This window comes from Sapajus apella, unplaced genomic scaffold (genome assembly GCF_009761245.1).
Source record: "Sapajus apella isolate SASKATOON/1434 unplaced genomic scaffold, GSC_monkey_1.0 scaffold10, whole genome shotgun sequence".
NCBI lineage: Eukaryota > Metazoa > Chordata > Mammalia > Primates > Cebidae > Sapajus > Sapajus apella.
This window is the reverse complement of record NW_022436950.1, coordinates 32,559,269-32,575,423: the sequence shown is the minus strand read 5'-3', so window position 1 is coordinate 32,575,423 and position 16,155 is coordinate 32,559,269. Positions and strand designations below refer to the sequence as shown.

At 38.8% G+C, this 16,155-nt stretch overlaps 2 protein-coding genes across 7 annotated transcripts in view; one reads left to right on the top strand and one right to left on the bottom strand.

The window, feature by feature from the left end:
- ADAM23 (ADAM metallopeptidase domain 23) overlaps window positions 1–10,814 on the top strand; it is a 197,685-nt gene extending 186,871 nt beyond the window's left edge. For 3 of the 6 annotated variants that reach the window (XM_032278479.1, XM_032278490.1, XM_032278491.1), the window contains 2 exons: window positions 6,431–6,852; window positions 10,622–10,814. In XM_032278479.1, coding sequence (XP_032134370.1) covers window positions 6,431–6,852; window positions 10,622–10,755 — 556 coding nt within the window. In that variant the 3' untranslated portion in view covers window positions 10,756–10,814. Of the gene's footprint in view, window positions 1–6,430; window positions 6,853–10,621 lie in introns of those variants that run through there. The other 3 variants (XM_032278481.1, XM_032278485.1, XM_032278486.1) reach the window with 2 other exon arrangements.
- A 1,544-nt stretch (window positions 10,815–12,358) lies between these two features.
- Window positions 12,359–16,155, bottom strand: part of DYTN (dystrotelin) — a 66,255-nt gene continuing 62,458 nt past the window's right edge. Inside the window, exon 12 of the mRNA XM_032278803.1 lies at window positions 12,359–13,846. Coding sequence (XP_032134694.1) covers window positions 13,743–13,846 — 104 coding nt within the window. The 3' untranslated portion in view covers window positions 12,359–13,742. The remainder of the gene's footprint in view (window positions 13,847–16,155) is intronic.

The following is a 16,155-nucleotide window of genomic DNA, read 5'->3' as shown; positions in this document are numbered from 1 at the left end:
TCAGTTGACATGTACATCCTGATTTCAGTGGGGTCAGATGTGCAAAACAGTGCATCTAAGAATCAATGACCTATAACAAGTGAGGAATCCATAGCATGATTGTCTTCACTATTATGTTATTCTACCTTATAAAAAAATTAGACAAGCATGCAAAATGATTTATGACAAATTCATGCAAACTTTACCTGGGATTTGAGTCCTGTTCTTTAGTCTGTCTCCTCTCTCCTATTTCTTTTCTCCTCTCCCCTCTTTCTTCTTTCCCTCCAGGATTATACACAGCTTTTCCACTCTTTTTAAGTTTCCTACTAAACACCTACCCGCTTTCACTGTTTTGTGCATCACTATGCATCTTATTTCATTGAGAAAATGAGACCATTGATCACGCATTTCTTAACTTCTGTCCCCCTCCCCCACCATACTACCTGCAGAGAGCAGATGTCCACACCAACAGAGAGCCTCCCTTCCTCTCTCTGTTTTCCAGGGCAAGTGCCCTCCCCTTGTGTTAGAGGCTGGCTCCTCCTTGTCCTCTTACCCCTATTGCTTAATGTTTCCTCTGAAGTTTTTAGTCATCCTTTTCTCCTAAACTGCAACACCCCCCCACAAGTTTCTCCCTCTTACCTTGTAAACATAACCAAGACCCAACTCCTAACCTTCCACTCTCGTCTTTATCCCTCTCATTCGAACTTCATGAAGAGTGCCCCACAGACACTGTCTTCATTTTCTCACCTCCCATATCTGCTTCAGCCCACCACAACTTCTCCTCACCTAACATTTAGTTGAAATTGCCCTTAATAAGCTTCTCAGTGACCTGGCATTTTTGAGATCCAATGAAAACGTTTTTGTCTTCATTTTATTGTCCCCCTCAACTGAGTTTGTGTGATATGGTTGATTTCTTCTTTATGTGAAAAGTTCTAGCTTACTGGCTTCAAGGCAGCACACTTTCCTGATTCGTCCTATCTCTTTGTTTCTTAATCACTCAAATACTGGCATTTTCCAGGTTCTATTCCAAGGCTACTATTGTAGCCAGTTTCCACACTTCTCTCTGATGATTCAGAATATTGCCTACATGTTGACGAAATTCCAAATCTAGACCTCTTTCCCAAGCACTGTATCCCAAATATTTACCTTAAGTTCCCCCTTCTTTCCTACCTACTTAGAATTTTCACTGGATGCCAGTCACCTCATACTCAACATGTTCAAAACCAGATTCTTATTTCCCTTTCCTCAACCCATTCCTCAAACCATTTATCTTTCAGCTGATGGTGATTCAAATTTCCAGTTACGTAGTCCCCAAAACTTCTTGTCATCTTCAATTTCTCTCTTTCTGTTGGACCTTATATCCAGACCATCAACAAATCTTGTCCCTTCTACCATCAAAATATATTCAGAATCTGACCACTTCTCCCTTTCCACTGCTGTCACCCTTATCTATTCTACCGTCTTATCCCACCTTGATTGCAACAGCTCCTAACTGAGCTCCCTGCCTCATCCCTTGCTCCCCTCTGCTCTGTTCTCTACTGAACAACCAACATGGATTTTTTGGTCACTTTTTGTCACTTCTCTGACCTCATGTCCTGCTACTATGCATCAAAAATGTCCTCCTCACTCACACCACACTTGTTCCAATGCCATTATACTTGTTTCCCCAACCCTTAACCCGGAGCATTCTTTTTTCTTTTTTTTTGACAGAGTCTTGCTCTTGTCACCCAGCCTGGAGTGCAGTAAAGCAATCTTGGCTCACTGCAACCTCCCCACCTCCTGAGTTCAAGTGAATCTCCTGCCTCAGCCTCCCAAGTAGCTGGGACTATAGACGTGTGCCACCACGCCTGGCCGAGCATTCTTTTACTATGCATAACTCACTCTCTCACTTTTTTGGGTCTTTGCTCAAATATCTTCTTACCAGGAAGGGCTTCTCTTAGTATTCTATATAAAATAGCTCTTTGGCCGGGCATGGTGACTCATGCCTGTAATCCCAGCACTTTAGGAGGCCGAGGCGGGTAGATTATGAGGTCAGGAGATTGAGACCATCCTGGCTAACACGGTGAAATACCGTCTCTACTAAAAATACAAAAAAATTGGCCAGGTGTGGTAGCACGTGCCCATAGTCACAGCTACTTGGGAAGCTGAGGCAGGAGAATCACTTGAACCCTGAAGGTGAAGGTTGCAGTGAGCTGAGATCGTGCCACTGCACTCCAGGCTGGGCCATAGAGTAAGACTCCCTCTCAAAAAAATAAAATAAAATAAAAATAGATCTCCATCATCCTTTTCCCTGCTTTACTTTTTGTTAATGGCCCTTTGTCTTTTTGACAGACTCGCTTTATCACCCAGGCTGGAGTGCAGTGGCATGATCTTGGCTTACTGCAACCTCTGCTACTGGGTTCAAGTGATTCTCGTGTCTTAGCCTCCTGAGTAGCTGGGACTACAAGTGCGTGCCACCATGCCTGGCTAATTTTTATTTATTTATTTATTGAGATGGGGTTTTACCATGTTGGCTAGGCTGGTCTTGAACTTCTGACCTCAGGTGATCCACCTGACTCAGCCTCCCAAAGTGCTGGGATTACATGCATGAGCCACTGCACCTGGCTGACCCTTTGTTTTTCTTATCACATCTGACACATTACTCATATATTTTTTCCTGGGCTTCAGAATGACAGATAAACTTCTCTTTATTGATTCATGCATGGTACTACTTGTTTATTTAATTAGCTAGTGGTGTGTTTGTTTTTGATAGTTGTAAACTCACCAATTAACAAGAAACTAGAAGCATAAATCATTATATATGTGTGTGTACACATGTATACATATGTACCTATATATGTATATAGATATAGTTTTAAAATTAAAATATAAATAAATCTTTTTCTCTTTCACTCCAGTCTCAACTAGCATGTAAGCTACATGCATGCAAGGACTTTGTTCCTTCTGTGTACACAGCATGTCAAATAGTGCCTAACACATAGGCACTTGAAAATAAAGTAAGCACTGCATATTTAGATATCAATGTTTTCAAGAGTAATGTAACTATTGACATGTCCCAAACCAGGGGACACATCTTTACCTCTGTTCTGTTTGGCCTTCTCTCTCTGTAGTGCTTTCTTTGACTTCACTCCCTTGAAGCATGAACTGCTGTGAACACTCACTCTTTGCCTTTGCTTGTTCTGTCTTCTATCCCTGAAAGTGGCCACCGCCAGCCCTTTGGCTTTAGGATACTTGTACAACTCCTTTTTCCAGATGTTCATGAGTCACCTCCAAGATGCTTTCTCTGTCCTTTCCAGCCCCCTTTTCCTCCTCTGGGTCCTCCCATGCCAGTCTCCAGCTCTGTACTCACACACTGTGCTAAAATGCCTTGTTTCTCTGATAACCTTCTCCAAAGGCATGAGGTCCTTGAGGTTCAGGAAGCAAGCCTAAGACTTCACCCTTGGTCTTTTCCCACAGCCCTATGGGGTGAATAGAAGCAGGAATTAGATAAGATACCCAATTAGATAAGATACTGAAGTACACTCCATCATTTCCAAGCAGGAGGAATAGCTCGGAGTCCCTCAGAACTCCCTCCATACCTCCTATTTAACGGTACCTTGGGGAGGGGGCTGGCTCTCTCTGGCCTCAGTAAATCTTACTATAAAGCCTTGTGCCCCTCTGGAAGGTAACCATGGATACTATTGAGCTGGCACAAAAGCCTTCAGTTAATGGAGACTACAAGTGGTTTTCAGGAGCTGAGGGAATTTTAAGGGAAGGGGCAAAACCTGGAAACACATGCAAAGGGAAGACTTTTGCCTCAGTCCCCTTGGCTGGATATGTTTCAGTTAAGGTGGGCACTTAAGTTCAGCAGTGCACTGTTGCAGTGACAGGGCTCTACTCTGGGACTGCGATAGTAACTAGCTGTGAGGTGAGAATCGAAGGGAATCCTGGGCATTTTTTTTTCTTGGAAAGCAGGGACCCTGCTGTGAAGGGGGCTTGAAGGGGTGCTGAGCAAAGCGATGCCAGCAGCAACCCAGTCTCCAGAGTGATCCAGGCCAGGGTCTGGAAACAACGAGGTGTCCTGGCCCCAGTCAGGGGGCGCTTCCAGCAGTACCAAGTTCCTGTCTACATCTCTGCCCTCGGGGGTGTTTTCCTCCTTTCAGCGCAGGGCTACAGGCAGGCAGGAGAAATTCACACCTGGAATATTGGGGAGGCGCCTTAATTCCTCTGAGTCCTTGTTGAGCGCTGAAAGGGTGCTCATGTTCTTTCTCCTACCCAAGAGTCCACAGTCTTATCTCACATCTCTTTATTCTCAGACGAAGCCCTTGTGGTGAGCGGGGACCCCCTATATGTCCCCTGGACCAGCACTGAGCTGGGCCCTAACTTTGCAGTTCCCGCCGCCGTGGCACGCCCTCCGTGGTGGAAGCGAGAAGCCCAGACGCACCGAGGCTGAACTCCGCCAGGTGCAGAGTGGGTGCGAATCAGGGCCAGTGAGGGTGTGTGTGGCCCGGCCTGCTGGTTCCCTGAACCGAAATTCTCCGGGGAGGGAAGGAAGAGGAGGGTGTGGGAGATGGACTTGGAGGCGAGAGGTGGCGGCAGTTTCCAGGAGCTTTGACGTAGACTTGGAGAGGCGCCGAGCACTCCCACTGCTTAAGTAGAGGCTCCGTAGCCTCCGGGACGCGGAAGCTGGGGACAGCCACTCGCTTGGGAGCAGCCTGAGCGTTTCCTCTCCGCGCACTCGAGGGAACTCTCTACACGCGTTCGAGGGAACCCGGAGGGGCCCAGGCGGGTGAGTGCGGAGGGAAGTCCTTCTGCCATCGTGGACTAGAGCTGCAGAATCGGGAGGTGAGTGGGGCCCAAAGGACGGAGCGGGTCCCTGGCAGCTCCGCCACGAGGAGGGTGAGGCTGCGGAATTAAGTGCGGGGCCGAGACTCAGCGCGAGGCTCGTAGGGGTGCACGGAGGACACCAGGTTAAAGGAACTTAGAGAAACACCTTTCCAGGCTCTGGAAAGCCTCTCCTAAAATTTAGGAGACCTAAAGTAGCCAATTTGAGCGCCAGGGCGCTAGCAAACAGGGAGTCCCGGACAACGCCAACTTCAGCACCTTGGACAGAGTCCTTTCCTCTGAAAACTTAGCTTAGACTTGGCCTTTAGGAAAACCACCCTTCAAAGTGCCTCGGTATTTTAGTTCGAAAAGGGACACCTCAAATATGATTTTGAGTAGAGATAATGCATACATGATATGAAAGATAGAGGAAATATTTTTTGAATAATCTTGTATCTCTAACATGCTCCTTCAAAATAGGAACATGAGTGTTCAAAGACAGTTTCTGAAATATTTATCTAATGGTACCTCAACATGTCCTACTGCTGTTCAGAAGAGACAGATTATCTATCTTATGGTGTTATCATTAAATGTTCCAATGGAAGAGTATTCCCATAAACTGTATTTTGCTTGCTTTCGTGATATCACCATCTAAAAGCTTTGGAAATATAATGCAAACCTGAGAGTGAGCTGTATGTGCCCTTCCTGTTTTTTCTTTATGTTAGAGTTGTTTAAGTGTGATATATATTTTCTATAGTCTGTGAGGGAGTAGATATGCTTTTTCTGACAAAAAGTGAACTTTTAGGTTATTATTATTTTAAGGGCATCATTTCTCATTGCACTTGTCTGAAGCAGCAGCAAAAGAACTGTATCAAAGTGGTATGTGGATGCCTCAATTTTATGGCAACAGACATTGAAATTCAGAAGAGTTGAGGACAGTCACATTTTAAAAAAAAATCCTTGAGATTCATAGCAAGAACAGAGAAATTATAAAACATTTTTATGAAAGTTATATCAGAATTGCAGAATATTTTAAGTGTTTGTAAAATGCGTATTGATTTTACTCTAATGGGTTGAATATATGTCTCTTTGTTTCCACATGTATTCATCCATACTTTTAGCACATTATCTTGTGTTAATTTTACTATAACATTTGACAATTCTGATGTATTTTTTAAAAAATTAAAAGTTGCTGTGAATAGGAAAGCATCTAAAGGTTACGTATATTCAAATTCTTATTATATAGGAGTCCTAGATTAGGATAGCCAGGCTTCACTAAGATATTATAGAATAGTTAAAGCCATGCAGAAAAATTTTAGATGTTCACTTTGCATTCTTTTAGACTACATTCTTCTGTACCAGGGAAAACAGATTAGCAGATTAATGTATTCATTTTATAAAGAAACACATCTTAGAAGCGCAAATTTCTTGGCCTAATTATCTTGGATTTATACTCACTCCCTGGCTTGGCAATGAATCATTTTAGATAGAATGGAACTTGTCATATGGGAGCTAGGCTAAGATTTCCCTACTTTGTGACAATGATGTGTTTCCTTTGCTGGAACTAAGGTTCTTAAGGGCATACTTATTTTCTTTACTAAGTGAAGCACATGCAAGGACTGATACAAAATATTTCCATCCTGTGCAGTTTTATGGCCATGGCTGATCCTGGGAACAGAGGAGGGATTCACCGCCCCTTGAGCCTCACCTGCTCCCTGCTCATTGTGGGAATTTGCTGTGTATCTCCTTTCTTCTGCCATAGCCAGACAGACCTGCTGGCTCTTAACCAAGCTGATCCTCAGTGCTGGGAATCCTCCTCAGTGCTTCTCCTGGAAATGCGAAAGCCTCGCATTTCCAACACTGTTTCAGGGTTCTGGGATTTTATGATCTACCTGAAGTCATCTGAGAACTTGAAGCATGGAGCACTGTTTTGGGATCTGGCCCAACTCTTCTGGGACATCTATGTGGACTGTGTGCTCTCTAGGAACCATGGCTTAGGAAGGAGGCAATTGGTTGGAGAGGAAGAGAAAATCTCAGCAGCACAGCCACAGCACACAAGAAGTAAACAAGGTGGTCAACCCCAGCTCCCATGTCTTTTGAAAGGGTCAATCAAGTATGAATGTACTGAAGTGTGAGGAAAAGGGAAATGGCATTAGGGGAATCCAATGTCATACATATTCCTCTCAAGAGGTGAACCCCAAGAACACACAAGTGATAGGAAGATATATAGCACTTGTTTTTACATTGCATAGTAGCTGTTTATATCAACACATTGTCCTCATCCTCATATTTCCTGTGAACAGCGGCAAGGAAGAGTCAGAAAGAAAAGAGAAAAAGTACGATTCCCAAAATACAACACAAAAGTATAAAGAGATGCCCCAAGATCAACAGTATTTTTTACTATTAGCCTGAACATTGGCAGTCATAACCTGGTGTTTTCCACTTGCCGTATAATTGAGAAGACTTGAATATAAGCTTAGGGAATATTTGCAGCACACAAACTCTTGCCCCTGTTAAACAGAAAATAAACATTGCTTTCATGTAAATGGAGAGGCTCTTTAAGAGGTATTCAGTTGAAGAAATAAAGAGTAAAAAAGTCAGCCTGCATGTGGATTCACTTCATGTCGCTTTTTGAATGAATCTCAAATAAGTAATTAACTTGGACCAATCTGAGTAATTTTTAGTAAGTTGGAACTTGCTACAAATTTAGAGATTTTTCACTGAAGTAAATACTATATTCAAATAGTCTCATCTGAGGGTATAGAAAAAAATGTCCCTTATACAATTAGAATGAGGTTGCATAAGCCTCTCTGAGTTATTAGAGAGATGCCTGGACCTTATTCATATTATTTTTATTCCTTTCTGATGTCATTTCAACCAATGAGCATTGAAACCTTGTATTAAGAGCTGTTTGGCAATAACTCTTTAGAATTATATATGCTACAGTAGAAAACAGGGGCATAACTAATTTTTACATTTATACATTTTATTGTTAGAATTGTTACATATTCCTGTAATCTCCATATTTAAATAAGAATTAACAGTGGTAGTTCTAGTGCTACCCTTTCCCAAGATATTTTGGAGCTTTTATATATCTAGTTTGTTTTAACCTTAATAATTAAAAATCCTCATGATTTGCTAATCCAAAAAATCCAGATAATTCATGACTATAATTTGTAGCTAAGTTTATTATTTTAGTAAGTGTTATTGTAACTCAAGCCAGTTTCACTTTTTAGAGGAAATATTCTTTCACCAGTCTTGCTACTAAAGTGGAAATACCAAATGAATACTTTTAAATGTTGTTTATCCATATTATAAAAATATTTTGAACAGAGGCTGTGCAGGAATCAGCACCAGTAAAGACCATATATTTTTTTATTCTATACTGCTGAGGATGATCCGTAAGGCCTTTTCTTCCATATTTAAAAAATCATATTTTTTTATAGGAATATTTTTTCTAACTTGCATTCACTTTGAATAACTCAAAGAAATGTCCACTGAATAAATTAATAAATGAAAATATTATTTGGATTCAGCTGAACATGAAAATGTTATGTACATATGTAATACACACACACACACACACACACACACACACACACACACATATATATATATGCCTATTTTATAAAGGTTTTCCCCAAGTCAGCCTCAGCTTTGGAGGTCACTTCCTTCATCTTGCTACAGAGTTGTTAGTGATTCACCCGGTCTGCAAACTTTAGAGAGCTGGTATGCAAGTAGCCAAGTAGCAGGAGTGAGCATTTCACTTTATTGAGGTAATTTTAATGTTTGACACATACAATTGCTTACAGACCAAGAAACGAGACTTTCCATCTGGTTTGTAAAATCATAGTCAAAGAGGGTCTTGGGTCAAGGAAATGCCATGTCCAAAACTTAAATAGTTACAGGAACATTGAGATTTCATCTCAAGAGGCTTAGTTAAATCTCTAGTGGTTCAACTGGGCTCTGAATGTACCTGCATGGATCCTCCAGTAATTTTTTCTTTTGTCCCTGGGGATAATATGTTGTTAGATTGGGATGGGAGTGAAGGTGGAGAAGTGCTTGTCTCTATAGTTCACAAGGAAATCACATCATCAGGGCAGAAGACAAGAAGAACTAAAATAAGTGTCTACATAATATGCAAAAAGTTTCTTGTTATTTTGATGTCTTCAAATCAAATAGTTTAAATGCACTTGGTAAATCTTACTATGATCAAAAACATAAAACTCCTATATAATCTTGCATGCTAATATATCATATTTGTTAATACTGAGTCAACAAATATGAAAACAAAAAATGTCAGGTAACTGTAACTGTGAGCAGGTTAACTAACTTATTTAGCCCTCAGTTTTTTCAACTGAAAAAGAAGTGTACAGAAAGTAGATGATACACAAGTCTCATCTTTTCTCTTCTAATGTTCTATGATTCTATAAAAAGGAATCATATGAAAGGCACTTATTTAACTATGTGCCTGGAAGGACCTGGAAGAGCCTTCACCCCAAGGACAGTTGACTGAGTTGGATGATGACCTGGACATTATGGCTGTTTATAATAATGATGAGCAGGAATAGACGAGGTTCAGAAATAAAGGGGCTAGAGATGTCATTATGAGAAAAGCCTCTAAAGATCATTGTTATTTAGTCTAGAAAGACATGGGCTAATAACTGAAGGTTGAAGTATCCAAGAGAACGTATGAAGAAGACATACCCAGGATTAACCAGTTAACCACTAAATTCTGATGGATTATGTCAAGGAAGAAAGAGAGAAAGGGACACACACACACACACACACACACACACACACACACACACACACAGAGAGAGAGAGAGAGAGGCAGAGAGAGAAAGAGAGAGTTAGGGAAAGAGCATACTCATGACTCCTAAATAGAAAATAATAGAATTGAGAGTAACTCATGAGTTAGTAAAGGCTTCAATGCAAATGAAGAAATTTCAATGTACATTCTTCTTTGTGTCAAAATGGTGGCCTCCTCCTTCAACAAACCTTGCTCTGCCTCTAAGAGGGACAAAAAACCCTGCCTTCCCGATCCTGGTATTTTGTATGTTCTAGAAAGATAGTGAGTCTTTGTTTTCCCCTGTGATGAGAAAATTAAAATTTAGCTTTATAAACTGATGGTGTTTGCAGCTGGTGTTACACTAGCTGGCAAATGTTCCTAGTGCTTATATTTTAAACACTAACCACAAGAGAAAACAGTGGTTCGGAAACAGAATAGATGCTCCAATGCTTGATTTTCTACTTCACCCACTCCAAGAAATTTTCTAAGCCATGTATTCAGCAATTACCTATCTAGAAATCTACTATTAAGAAACATTTAGAGATACAGTCAATGGTGTAGTCCAAGGCTATTTATTGTAATATTATTTATAATAATAAGAAACCTGGAAATAATCTAAATATCCCACAATAGGGTAGTGGTTAAATAAATTATAGTATAAAGTGCAGATACACAAAACTATGGTTATCTCCAGGAGGTTATATTATGGGCAGTTTAATTTTTTTTCTTTATATTTCTGTATAAATAATTATGTAATGACTATTTTTCACTTTTTAAAAATTAGACAAATATTTCAATGCCTATTAATTGACAAAGAAATGTGTTTATTATAATTTCTTTATTTTAAATTATGTAACTAAACTGCATAGGACCCAAGACTTTGCACAAATACACATTTGCATCTATTCATCTGAAATAAATATATACAGAATTGTGATACTAGAGTGGCAGAAACATCAAACTTGCCTTTTAAAAATAATTTATTGATATTTAATTAACCAGAAAATAATTTGGTGATCTTAAGAAGTTTCATTTTTCTACTTTCAGGTACATATTCTCAGCTCCTAAGGATCACTTTCTTAAAGAAGAAAGAGTTGATTGAAGATTTGATACGCATGCATGTGCATAGGAGTGGGTCTAGTGTCATTGGAAAAGTGAACCAGGAAATAAAGAGAAAATAATTGGAACTTGGAGCTAATTCATGCCTTGAAATTAAATATACATATATAACATTTCTCTTAACTATTGATTATTTATTTATTTTAAATGGTGGAAATGTCCAGAGGTAAATATTAACCCAAATTCTCTCAGTATACTTATCTAAAGCTTCATTTTTTTTAGGCTGCTAGCACATTTCTTCAAGGTGACATTACTGCCAGTCTATCCCCCAGTCTAAAGGAGTTAAATAACTTCCAGAGATTACTGGGGGATTCTTTGTATTCATTTAATAGTTCATTTTGGGATGCCTGACATGTTAAACTAGTGTGCCATACATTTAACTTGAACACACTGCATGGCTTCCAAGCCTTTAACCACTGGATTGCTTATGCACAGGCACATAAGGGACTATATTTATTAATTACTAGTTACTGACAATCTGTGATACCTGAATCTTGTTTGAGAGCATATTTTTGAATACCAAATGAAGCAAAAAGTAAAACAAAACAAAAAAACTGGCAAAAAAAAAGCATTCTTCTAATGAAAAAAAATTAATAAAAGCTCTGGACCCCAGGTAATGTGATTGGAGTCTCTTTATTTCAATATTTAATGTTACCACTAATGACATCCAAACACTAATAAAATAATGTTTAAGTGTAAATAGGTACAAATTATTTCCCACTAAGCATTTTTGCTATTTGATTAAATATTATAACTCTATACGTGGTTACACTTTGCACTGAAAAGCAAAATAAAGTGAACAGCATTATAAGAGAAGAACCCATAAATAATTATTTCCCTGAAAAATGACCAGGCCTGAACAAGGTTTATAGCAGAGAATTCCAATTAGCAAATGTATTTGAATTTGAGACACAATGCTATTTTTATCTCTAATTATTCCCAACTCTCCAATCATTCTATTATAACCAATATACAGGATTGACAGCCAGTTTGAATTTCAGATATGTTAGCAATTCCCTTGCTCTTTTCAGGTCCAAAGGAAGCCTCGGTATATGTTTTCATTGAAGGATTAGGGCCCTCCTTAAACTAGAAATTGTTTCTAAAGGGTTATTATCAGAAAACACAGTTTCGTTTGAAGATGAGCTGAGTCTTGACTACAGGGAAAGGACACTTGGGGAAAGAGGCGGGGGAGAAGGCCCAGCCTCAGCTACTGGTTGGTTGGGGAAATTAGTATTTTACCAAAAGGCTGCCACCCTTTAACTACCTTTTCTATATATAGGCTCATGATTTTGCATTCTGATGCTTTCTCTAATGTTTTTCATCATATGCTTCAAAGCTATCATGCAAATTCATTATCTCATAAATCATCGAAGAGGCACTACACTTGGAGAACGAGCTTGCAGAAGAGCCTGTGGTTCTTCCCTCACCTTGGTACTCCACTACAGGGAATGCAATCTTTTTCTGTAGTCTGTTAGCAAATACTATAGGCTTTGCGAACCATCCAGTCTCTGCTGTAACTAATCAATTCTGCCTTGGCAGAACAAAAGTATTATCACAATACATAAATGAATGAATATGGTTGTGTTCCAATAAAACTCTGTTTATGGACACTGAAATAGGAATCCATACACTTTTCAGATGCCACAAAATATTTTTCTTTGGACTTTGTCAGTGGTTTAAAAAGATGTAATAACCACATTTAGCTCATAGCCTGTTCAAAACAGGGAGTGAGCAGAATTTGACCCAGGGGCTGCAGCTTGTTGATGAAGGGCATGCTTATCAAACGTGTAAGGAACAAGCTGGGATGAAGTAAAAAGGAGAGTAACTATGCTAAATGACAAAACTAAAACCAAAAGTTTAGGACAGGCTAAAAAGCAGATTAAAAACTATTAGGATGAGATGGGACAGGAATAACCTAGTCCTAATCCCATCCAATGGGACATTATTTCACTCTGTAAACAGTTTTAGGAATTACAGATCATATAAAAATCTACAACCTCTATGAATGTTACATGGCCTGCATCTCAAGATAATAGACAAAAACATTGAAATCACCACAATATTTATTGAAAGGAAGTACAGAGTAGTGGTTATAGTATAGGTTCAGAAGCTGAGTTCAAATCTCAGCTTCATCAAAGTGTGGCCACATCACTTTGGACAAGTTACTAAACCTCTTTGTGTCTCATTTTCCTCATAAAATGAGATATATACTACCTAGGTTTCTTGTGAGGATTAAATGAGTTAGCACATAGAAAATGCTTAAAAGCTAAGTGCTTTAACAGTCAAAAAAGGTTAGCTACTACTTTGCACATTAGTAAGTTAAGCATCTATAACCTAATCCAACATACAGTGGAAGAAGGCACACAGATGCTTTGGTGAAACTTGTCAAATGTGGAGGTTTTAGAGACAAACATTCATATTAAATTTTTTATTTTGAGATACTTGATTCATATACAGTTATAAGAAATAATACAGAGACATCTGTATGCCCTTCATATAGTTTCCCCAATGGGACCATCTTGCATAACTATGGCACAATATTATAACCAGGAAACTGATATTGGTATAATCCAAATTTATTCAGATGTTACCAGTTTTACATGCAGTCAATTGTGTGTGTGTGTGTGTGTGTGTGTGTGTGTGTGTGTATTTAGTTCTTTGCTAAGCCTATTCTCCAGCAGAAACATCAAGATAAAAAATTAGACCATCAATTCAGTAATTTACATGATACTTGAGGAAGACATCGCAGGCATCCATGAGGTTACACACTTGAATGTTACCCTGGAGGTATTCATGACCATTGCATGCAGAGGTCTGACTCTGCCATTTCTTCTTTCCTTCTTCATCCTCTACTTACCCCCAACCCTCAACCTTCACTCTGAAATGAAGACCTAAGATACATAAGTAGGGAGATCAAAAAAAAAAACTTATTTTCTTCATAGTTCACACCAAACTATTAAAAGAAAAGCAGAAGTCTTAATCCTTTTGATACAGATGTGCAACTGCATTTTGTCATCACACCAAGAAGCCTTTGAGACTGGACTCCACTTCACTCCAAACTGGGCAAGGTGATTTGATCAACAAGAGCAGAGAAGGCCCTGCACACTTGCTGAGCTCCACTGTACAGATCCATGTTTACTGAAGACTCCGGGCCTGAAGTCAACAAACAGGAGAGTCAGAGAAACGTGCCTATAAGTTCTCACAAAGATCTTGATAAAGCTCTCACATGGAGAAGAAACAGAATCTATTTTTTCCTCAGTTCTTGAGGACAGTGCCCTTAAGTTAGCTAGCAAATAAGATGGCTGTTATTTACCATGATCAATACTATGAATTCAGCCAGGCATAGGTTCTTATGAAGCATTTTCCCACAGCTCCTAGCACAAATCGGAGTAGCCAGAAAGCCTACGATTGGCTCCAGAACTCTGGTGTATATCAAAATCACCTGGAGAGTGTTAAAACCGATTGCTGGACCTCACCTACAGAGTTCAGATTCTGTTCAGCTGGGACGGAGCCCAAGCATTTATATGTATTGTTAAGTTCCCAGGTGATACTGATGCAGCCAATCCAGACACCACACCTTGAGTAACAGGGCTCTACTGTGACCTGGTTAATGGTTTGAGTGGCCTCTATGATCTGTTGTACTAGGGACTGTGGTGTAGAAACATCTAAAATTTGGCAGGTATCAACTAAAATTTTGATATGCATAATCTTTAACTTAAAGAGTTCTGTCTTTAGGAATTGATCTTACAAACATACTTACATTTGCACATAGAGATATATAAGGATACGTACCAAAGTATTTTTGTGATAATAAAAATTGGAAGCAACTTAATTATATACCAATAAATAAATTATGGTACATTTACACCCTGGGATATTATGCAGCATTTTAAAAACGACATTTCTCAATGTCTAAGATATTGAACAAGTGAAGAAGGCAAAAGCATAGTATCATCTAACTTATGTTGAAAAAGTAAAGACATACATATGTGCACAGAAAACAGTTTGAAGGAAACTGACTAAACTGTTAATAGTGGATACCTCTGAAAAACAGGTCGGAGGGAATGAAGAGCATGATGATGAATTCATTTTTTAAAAAATCTGTGTACTTAGCATTTTAATTTACAATAAACATGCAGTATTACATTATTTGTGTAATTAATAAAAAGATAAGATCACAGGAAATGAAAACATGGACAGATTTATTTTGTTAGTTGTTTACTTTTTAGCTACGTAATTTATATTGTGGGTCCATCTGTGCTGTTTTTTGTTGAACATAAGGAGGGAGGGTTCATGATTTTTAATTCCACTTATCCTCCAATACTGTTCCAGAGGACCTTGACTAAATAATATTTTATTGTCTGACTAACAAACCTTGTCCAGAAGCAAACTTATTTTAAGACATTGTTTCTCAGACCACAGTGATAAAAACTTAAAATACAGCAATAATAAATAGGAAAGTCATAATCAATTTCATATACTGTAATTTTTCTTATTGTTATTTGTTGTTTTCTTTTTCAGCTCTAGTCCCTTGAAATATTAAAAATAGGCAAAGACATGCACCTAACACCTAGCATGTTGCTTGGCATATACTTGGGATTAAATAAATGTAAGGACTGAATTAATATAGCACATAGGTAGAGGCCTAATGAGATGTTAGATGGAATACTTATGAAATTGGCAGTCCAGAGAAAATCACAATGACAAAATAATTCACTTAAATGTAATTAAAAGTCTATCTAGCATTCAAATAAATCAGGGATGTGAGAAGAGGCTACAAGAATGATAGATGTAGAAATGAAAAATTATTAGGTTTTTTAGTCTATGTTCACTCTTCTGGGCAACCAGAACACTGAGCCCATATCTTATTTATGATAATTAATTAAGCAAGCCAATATGTATTGAATAGCCACTCTGTACTAAGACCTTTCCCTTGAGCTCCAGATTGTACATGTTAATTGCCTGTCTCATGTCTTCATTTGGATGTTTCTCAGGCAACTCACAATATGTTCAAAACAGAACTCTTGATTTACCAACTGCGTAACAGTTTTCCCAGCTTTCCCCATGGCAGTAAGTGTATCACTGCGTGTTCAGGGCCACACTATCATCTCTTGGCTAGACTATAGTAGGCTCTTACCTTGTCTCTTTGCTCACCCCTTGCCTTTCTCTAAGTCACTCTCCACACAGTGCCAGAATGTTTTAAAAATATAAACATATCCCACTTCAAAATAAATGCCCAGCACCAAGCACAGTGCTTGGCACATAGCAAATGCTTGATTAATATTTGTTGAATGAATTTATTAGTGATTGAATGATGAACCAACTAGATATGTTTTTCTGCCTTCGTGGAGCTTTAAATACTGGAAGTCTATCTTTTTCCATTAATTGCTTCCATCTATATCTGTATCTATATCTATCTATGTATGAAGCAATGAATATAGTTAATCTTTGAACAACATGGG